Source organism: Chaetura pelagica, unplaced genomic scaffold, assembly GCF_000747805.2.
Source record: "Chaetura pelagica isolate M959 unplaced genomic scaffold, ChaPel_1.0 scaffold55, whole genome shotgun sequence".
Lineage (NCBI taxonomy): Eukaryota > Metazoa > Chordata > Aves > Apodiformes > Apodidae > Chaetura > Chaetura pelagica.
The window spans coordinates 2,772,813-2,781,106 of NW_009953571.1; the positions used below are offsets into that span (position 1 = coordinate 2,772,813).

The 8,294-nt window shown below is 47.3% G+C and overlaps 2 protein-coding genes across 2 annotated transcripts in view; one reads left to right on the forward strand and one right to left on the reverse strand.

Moving 5' to 3' along the window:
• PSMC3 (proteasome (prosome, macropain) 26S subunit, ATPase, 3) overlaps positions 1–2,410 on the forward strand; it is a 5,003-nt gene extending 2,593 nt beyond the window's left edge. The window contains exons 6-10 of the mRNA XM_009999522.1: positions 165–313; positions 807–903; positions 1,041–1,186; positions 1,388–1,469; positions 1,587–2,410. Of these exons, the coding sequence (XP_009997824.1) occupies positions 165–313; positions 807–903; positions 1,041–1,186; positions 1,388–1,469; positions 1,587–1,697 (585 nt within the window). The 3' untranslated portion in view covers positions 1,698–2,410. The remainder of the gene's footprint in view (positions 1–164; positions 314–806; positions 904–1,040; positions 1,187–1,387; positions 1,470–1,586) is intronic.
• Positions 2,411–3,388: 978 nt separating this feature from the next.
• Positions 3,389–7,062, reverse strand: LOC104390403 (transmembrane protein 178B-like). The gene is made up of 3 exons (XM_009999523.1): positions 6,953–7,062; positions 5,538–5,675; positions 3,389–3,935 (listed from the first exon to the last, which is right to left on the reverse strand). Exons 2-3 carry the CDS (start codon positions 5,662–5,664, stop codon positions 3,691–3,693), a joined length of 372 nt encoding a protein of 123 aa, XP_009997825.1. The 5' UTR covers positions 5,665–5,675; positions 6,953–7,062; the 3' UTR covers positions 3,389–3,690.
• Between the last annotated feature and the right edge of the window lie 1,232 nt (positions 7,063–8,294).

Sequence of the window (8,294 nt, forward strand, 5' to 3'; positions counted from 1 at the left end):
AAAGAGTAAGAACACCTGCAAGGGGGGAGGGTCGCACATCCAGACTGGTGGTACGATGGCAGGGCTTTTCCTGTCTGTTTGCTTATGTTAATGAAGGCCTTCTTGTAGTACTCAGAACTGGCCCTACTGAGAAACGAGGCACAGGACTCTCTCTCACTTCCCAGGCTACGTTCCTGAAGCTGGCGGGTCCGCAGCTCGTGCAGATGTTCATCGGCGACGGAGCGAAGCTGGTGCGTGACGCTTTCGCTCTAGCCAAGGAGAAGGCTCCTTCCATCATCTTTATTGATGAGCTGGATGCCATTGGCACTAAAAGGTAAGGCTACGTTGTGAAGCTCTCAGGAGCTGCCTCACAGCCCCCTTTGCCTGTGTATGTGAGGGAAGCCTAGCTTCAAGCATGGCGTATTCAGGAACAGAGCCTAAAGCCAGCAGACAGCAGTTGCCACAATCTTTGGGGCCATAAGTGAAGTACATGAGACTCAGGATCCATCCAGTGGTCTCTTGCTGTAAAAAAACTGGTTTTTGGTAATTGTGTCAGGCCCATGGAGGTGTTTACCCTCATTTACTACTTGGGCCTGGACAGTGTTAGCCCCATTCAGCTCTAACATTGTAAGACTTAAGCTGCTGCTGACAGTTATTCTAGTCACAGTCCTCATCGAGGTGGGACTTCCTGTAGTCTCAAGGAGGAACTTGGAAGACTGTGGCCAAGGAGTGTGATCTGCAGTTATTAGGTCTTTTTATGTGATTAGAAACATAAGGGCAGGGTGGGCAGGTTGATGCTCATAGTTTTACTGATGTTTCCTTCTCAGGTTTGATAGCGAGAAGGCTGGTGACCGAGAGGTGCAGAGGACCATGCTGGAGCTGCTGAATCAACTTGATGGTTTCCAGCCCAACACGCAAGTCAAGGTTGGGATCTAGCAGAGTGCTACTGAAGTCCAGGGAACTCTAGCAGGGGCTGGAGAAAAACAGAGAAAGCTTGCTGAATCCAGGGGGGAGGAGAGACACCTTGGGTGCCTCAGACTGATGACCCTGCTTCTACTTAGGTGATCGCTGCAACCAACCGGGTCGATATCCTGGACCCAGCCTTGCTCCGCTCTGGGCGACTGGATCGCAAGATCGAGTTCCCGATGCCTAATGAGGAGGCCAGAGCCAGGATTATGCAGATCCATTCACGCAAAATGAATGTCAGGTATGGAAGAGACATGGCTTTCTGGGCCATGTTTGTCACTGGGCTTTTATGTTTGTCACGCATGATGGTACCTCAGGGCTGTGGAGTGGTAGCAGCTCTTTTGTTGAGTGCTCACCGTTGGGTTTTAAGGAAGATCCATACCTTGCTTTCTGTATTTGGTACACGTTCTCAGACTTTTCCCCCCTCTCCTGTTTATATCAGCCCTGATGTGAACTATGAGGAACTGGCTCGCTGCACAGATGATTTCAATGGAGCCCAGTGCAAGGCGGTGTGTGTCGAAGCGGTAAGTTTCCCCTACAGCCTCTGGCACTGGTAGGAGGGAAACGGGGAAGGGCAGCCTGGAGTAATTAATTTGATGTGGTGCTTACATGCCTTCTCTAAACACGGTCTTGTTGGGCAGGGGATGATTGCCCTCCGCCGTGGAGCTACAGAGCTCACACACGAGGACTACATGGAAGGAATCCTGGAGGTTCAAGCAAAGAAAAAAGCCAACCTGCAGTACTATGCCTGATCTCTGCCCAGTCAAGGTTGTGGCCTTGGCAGAGGACAGGACTAGACTGGACTGTACCACACTTACTTTCTATCTGGAAAAAAATAAAGTGTTTTTATTTTCCCCTGTAAAAACAACTCCGTGATGTGTTGGGGCTGTCACCCTTGCTGAGTGGTTCTACATCTGCAAAAAGGAAGGTGAGAACCTCCTGTCCTTGGTGCCCATCATGCTGCCTTTGGAGCCATCTCCTGCTAGAACTGGCTTAAATCCTGATCTGCTCCTTCTGGATGAGGACTAGCAGGTTCTGTTGCAGTAAGTGTACTTTGAAATGGATGACCTGCAGCTCAGACAGCATCCCTTGTTTTTAGCTGTGCAGCAGTTAACGAACTGTACAGCTTTGTTAGAGTACGAAACTTTTTAACTAATGCACACTTTGCAAGGGAGAAGTGAATACATTTCACACATGAATGATGTTTTAACTTTTGTCATTTAAACTTAACTCTGGAAGCTTTAACACCATTGCTGGTATGTATGTGAGCTTTGGTGAATCAGTCTGGTAATTAGAAAGAATTAAAGGTTTTATCCACTGAGCAAGTCTTTCAGTACTTTTAATGCCAGTTGAGAATTACAACTTCCATTTAAAAATTACACTTTTCATAAATACACTGACTTTAGCGTTAGTTATCTTACATGCCACTGTATTGTATTTTAAATACAATGTAAACATCTCCAAATGCTGGCCATCTCATCTTTACCTGTGCAGTTTTTGGACACGTGGGAGAGGGGTGGGGATGTGAGGGAAGAAAGAATAGAGCAATGAAAGAAAAATATACCCCAGAGTACTTTGGCTGATGTTCCTGAGTTAGCCCTAGTACTTGCACTGGTTTCAAGGTCCTTACTGCTCATTTTGGAGAGGGAGCTTGTTCCAGTGGACCATGTTCTTGATATGCTGTGCTCAGGGGCCATTTAACATTAGAAAGGGGCGAGTGGTGAAGTGAGCAGAAGCCACGTGTTCCTGAGGAGAATTCTTTGTGGTTCCTTTGGACGTTAATATTAGAGGGGCTGTACATCTTTGCTGTTCTAGCAGTACTGCTGTTTGAGCTTGGGGAGAAGTACTCGTCTCCTTTCACAAAACAGAAGTTGCACCCACAGGTTAGTTGGAGGGTGAAGCTGATCCCTGCAGCTCAAACTGACGTACTTTCAGAAATGTACTCTGACCTCTAGTGGACTAGTTAGAAGCCGCATACAGCTCCTCGGTAAAACAAGGGTATGTTAGCCAAATGAGTAACCTTACCTGTGTAAGAAGTTGAGGAAAACTTTCCCCTCCTTTCCTAAAGCCAGTAAGGGTTGTTTTTTTTTGTTTGTTTGTGGTGGTTTTTTTTAAGAGGCCTGCCACTCAGTTACAGCTGGCTCCTTTTGGAAACAGCTTTAGTAGTAAATAAATAGCTGATACTACAGCACGGAATAGCACAGATTTCGGATTTAAATTAATTAATACTAAGAATGGGCTAATTCTTTGGCCTAAACCTCGGCTTAGATCAAGGTTCTTTTGGGAAATGATGGCCTGAGCCAACCTAGCCATGCCTGTTGCAAAAGTGTTCAAGCCAACATCACATAGCTCCTTGCCCTAATTTGGGTCTGAATGACACAGACCTGCAGCAATAGAGTTGGTGCGTAAACATCCCTTACAACTGGACAAAAACATGACCATGGAGGTACAGTTCAAAAAACAGCACAAAAAAAGACACAGCCTTGGACTTAATCCCTTGTAAACAGAAGAAGAATCAAAGAACTGTCCCCCTTAACCCATCAATGAGCAAATCGGCAATAATTCAAACCTGGAGTTACTCGCAATGTCTGTCCGTGACTGGAGGCTGTAGCAGCATCCCACAGCCTGGTACTTCCACAGCTATGGCAGTGCTCTCCACACGCTGACATGCCACCTCTTCTTGGTGTTAACCCACAGCTCTGCCCAGGCTGTGCTACCCAGAGTCTCTTCGCACTCCCTCTGAGGTCACACGGCCCCATTTTCTTGTCTGGGTTTTTGTACAGATGCCCGAGAAGTGTTGAGTGATGGTGCCAACGTGCAGAGGAACCCAGCCAGCAGGGTGAGGCCCAGGCCTCCCCAGGCACAGAACATGGACCAGCCATAGCCATGACTGATGTCCTCTGGCAGCCCATAGACGTAGCGAGGGTAGCGAGACAGCTCAAAATTGATCCCAGCTACGCAGGTGCAGAGTGAGATGATACAGCATGTACCTGCAAGACAAAAGCAAGAGAGTTCTACATTGCCCTCAGAGAGGTTAATTTTGTTCTGGTTGGTTGGTGTGTTTGGGTTTTTTGCCCTAGATCTTTTCAAAGTAATGAGTTTTAAAAATCAAGAATTACCCTTTTGTTAAAAAAGTAAAATTATTCACTCCTATCAGTCTCTTCTTACAAGGCAGGGGAAAAAAAAAAAAAAAAAGCATCAGAATTTTAGGACTGTAGGATGCCTCACTGCCCAAGTAACCTGTATTGCCTCGGCTCTCTAAGCTGCTATTTCAAGTGCAGTCATATGTCATTTGCCAGGCTTTGATTCTCCTGAGACCTTATTTATTTCCTATGACTAATGTAATCAGGTCCCAGATGGTTCTTGGGCAGTCCCTCCTACGGCAGGTGAGCAGTTGAAGCCCAGGGCTGCAAAGTGCACTGCTTGGTTTCTGCTAGGAACATCCAGACTCCTGCCAGCTGTAGCCTAGGGCCACAGAAAGTGCCCAGGTTTTTGTCACCTGCTACACATTCACGAAGCACCTATACAGAGGAGTAAAAAAGCCAAAGAACCCTACAGTACAAGGCACTCTACTATGTCTAATATACACTAGTACACTAGACTCAAGGCTGAGGTGAGCATTTCACTCTCCAGCACTGGATCTGTGTTGAAACACTAATGGCAGCTCTTGGTGCTGACAGCTCACCATGGTAAGGGCAGAGGCAGGACCAAGTCTACTTGCTCCGCTTGTGTTCTCACTGGTATGTGATAAAAAAATGAAAACGTTCCCAAAGAAAACTGCAGTTAAGGAGCACAGAAGACAAGAACAGCACAAGCCTAATTTCTGGCCTTCCTCACATCACACCATGTCAGCAGGGTGGTTTTTCTGTGCAGCTGCCCAAAAACACTCTTTGAGAAGGCTTGCTTATGGCAAGGGAAGATTCTGCCCTCTCCATCCCTGCCCAGAACAATGGCACTAAAGCAGTGTCACACCTACTGGTTTAACTGATACAGAAGCTGTTATATCAATGAGTTTCACGTTTGAGCTGAACGACAAGCTGAAAGTTCAGAAAAGCCTTCAGCAATGCAGAAAGTCTGTTCCCAGCTAAGAGGAACAGATAGAACACCTCCAGCAAGCACGGACCTCATGTCCTTACCCCTGGGCCAATGTTCTCCAGGCTTGGCTGGGTTCGGACTTCATGGTTACTCAAAGATGTGAGCATCTTTGAGTGGCACAAAGGTGCCCTACATTGATTGTTTGTTAAGATTCCCTAGGGAAAACTGAGCTGAGCTCTCAGTCAGGAGCCACAGGCTTCACACACTCAGAGCAGGCAAGAGGACTGTGCTTGCTGTGTACACCATCCCTGTGGCTATGCATCAGCTCTCTAGAGCAGAGGGCCCATGTGTAGATACAGCAGGGTCTACTCAGAACCATGCCCATGCAGGCACAGGTCCTGTCCCATGCTGGAAGTGGTAACTGCAGTGCCAGTGGGTTGCTGCACCGAAGAACTGCTTCACCTGTTTGCTGTGGGCCGACTTTGCTTTTAAGAGCACCTCACCAGCCAGCAATACTGACTGTGGTGACTTCAGGAGTAGAAGCAAAAGGCTCTCACCACCCATTAGGAAGAGCAGCCCAGCCACGTACTGCATGAGCTCCTGCTGTTTGCAGCAGCCCAGCACACCAATGATCCACCCAAACAGGATGATGGAGACTGCCATGCCAATGAAGCCAGCTGTCATCCTCCGCAGATCTGAAGAAAGAGAAAGGAGAAAAGCAAGGAAGAAGACATGAAGATGGCAGAATCCAGACAGGACAGCCACAGGAGAGTTTGGGCAGATTTAGATTTGCGGGTAGTAAAGTTAATACTTCATGCATTGACTCCTCCTCCTTAAGTAGATTCTTTGAGGTAGATAGTTTGCCTGTTACACTGTAACAAAGGGAATCCAGCACACTGGACTCTCTTCTGCTGGGCGCTGTAAAATGAGAGCATTCCTGTCCTGACCAAGAGGAATACTCTAGTTGGCACCAGTTTGGAGTATTGCCAAATACTTCACCACATGGGACAGAAGGAGCGCATTATTGATTCGGCAACAACTTGCAAATGTTAGTACTGCAAGGGCTTTCTGTGTGTGTGTGTGTGTGTGTGTGTGTGTGTGTGATGTGCTTCTTTGGGATAGAATTTGTTGGGTGCCTCCTGAAAACAGAAAGAAAAGGAGTGAGAGGGGATGCTGAAGAGAAGAACTAGCGCATGGAAGGCAGATAGTGTGAACTGAAAAGAAAACTAGTGGGAGGACAGAAGCAGACAGCAGATCAATACAGTATGATGGGAACAACTGCAGTAACAAGCTCTAAAAAAGAGCTTGGACATCAGTGATACAAACAGTACTTTGTTATCCATAATACAAGTGTTGCTCTTGTCTCCTAGTTCAGTCTATACCTGGATTTCCTCAACACTGAGGCTCACATGACAGGGGCTAGGCAGAATTAGTGAGCCAACAGGATCAGAAAACAAACACAGAGAAGCAGAAGAGACCGATTAAAAAAATTTCAGTGACAAGCTACAGATCAGTCATCCACATGGGAAGGACTTGGGGCATGAGGCAGCTTGTGGGCCAGAAGCTGGTAACATGAGGTTGCAAAGACAAACTGAGATGTCCTGTAAAAGAGCTGGTTGCCAGAGTTGCACCAGATCACTGGTGTGCACAGAAAAATGCAACAAGCTCTGCATGGTCATACAGCACCCTTGCTGTAAGTCAGCTAGGAATTGTCTGTCCCCAGATCCAGAATATGATTACACCTTGCAACATGCTACACACATGCCTGTATTCCTGAGTTCAGCCCTTAAGTCTCTCCAAATGTCATGTCCCCCTTCCAGTGACACTGACAGCTGCTCGCCCTTCCTCACTAACAAGCAGGTATCTCTGCCTGGAGCCCAGTGGCAGCTACCTGACCCAGAGCCCACACGGGGCATGGCATTAAGGCATCACGTAATCCCAACAGTCTGGGCTGCTGCCTTGGGTTACTTACGGAGCGCGTGCCACTCGTCCTGCCGGATGGTGTTCGTTATGTTGATGGGCAAGTTGCGAGGCAGGGAGCTGGAGGTGTAGTGGTACTTCACAGCAGTGCAGCGCTGAATAACTCCTGGAAAAGAGACATCGGTGTGAAACCCCCCTGCCCTGCTCTTCCTGCTGTGCTGCCTGGCCCAGCAGAGCTCACACAAGGAAAGCCTGACTCGAGCAAGAGAACAGATGTAAACTGTTTTTGCTTCAAAGGCTTTGGGGATTTGGAAGGAAGGGATCCTTGCTACAGAGAAACACCAACAAAGAGAGAATAAGGTGCTGACCCAGGCAAGCTCCAGGAAGGAATGACTGAAGGTAAACTGTAACAAGTCATCAAAACCAGCTCCAAAAGCTTCCAAGAGGAACTGGTACGATCTCTTAGGAATGGCAGCTACTTGTCTCTAAGAAGACAGAGCTGAATTACTTTGAAAATTTAGACTGAATGCTGGGTAGTTAACTGCATGGGAGAGAAGTCTGAATTTACTCCAGTAGTCATTGTCTCTTTGGTTTACTTTTGATAAACAATAGGACCCAAGAAGGTTTGTTTCCATTAGAGCTTAAAGAAAAGCATATCCCAGAGGCAAATGTGAACCTGTTGCACACTCTTCCTGAAAGGGGTTTTTAGTTTAGGAAACAACAGATAACAGAGCAGACATAGGAGGTGGAGGGAGAGGAAAGTGCCTTGTCCTCCCTCTTATAAATAAAGCCAGGGCAGGGGGAGGGGAGAATAAATGTGGATAATGGGGTGGAAGAGAATAGCCAGAAAGGTAGAAGAACTAAACAGTACAAAAAGTTTTCCCTAAACAATGGCTAGAGGGTCATTATCATTATTTGAATGCTGGAGAGAAAAAACGTTCAGAAACAATCAGTTGGCCGGTGAGCTAATTAAGCTGGTGAACAATCACTAGCAGGGAGCTGCAGGCTCAGTGACCAGCTTTGCAAAAGACAGTAAAAAAGCCCAGGAGAAGGAATGGGCTTTGTGCTGCTCCCACAGCAATGGGAAGTGTGGTTTTGTTCACTGGGACTGTGCTGACCCGGTTCTTGCCAGGCCCTGCAAAGGGGAAGTCCCTGTTCCACAGCACCAAGAGTTGCATACAAGGGGCCCAGCCAATTCCAGCCATCAAAACAGGGAGGGACAGGTGATCTGAATTTGCCCACATTAACAAAACAGTGACATTTATTACTGTCGTGCAACAAGCAGCCATCCTCTAAAAGGGGAAAACTCAAAAGCTAGAGTTCCAAAAGCCCCTGAGCAGCAAAGCATTTCAAGGGGCCTACATCCTTGGCTGTGCTTTCCACCAACTCTTTCC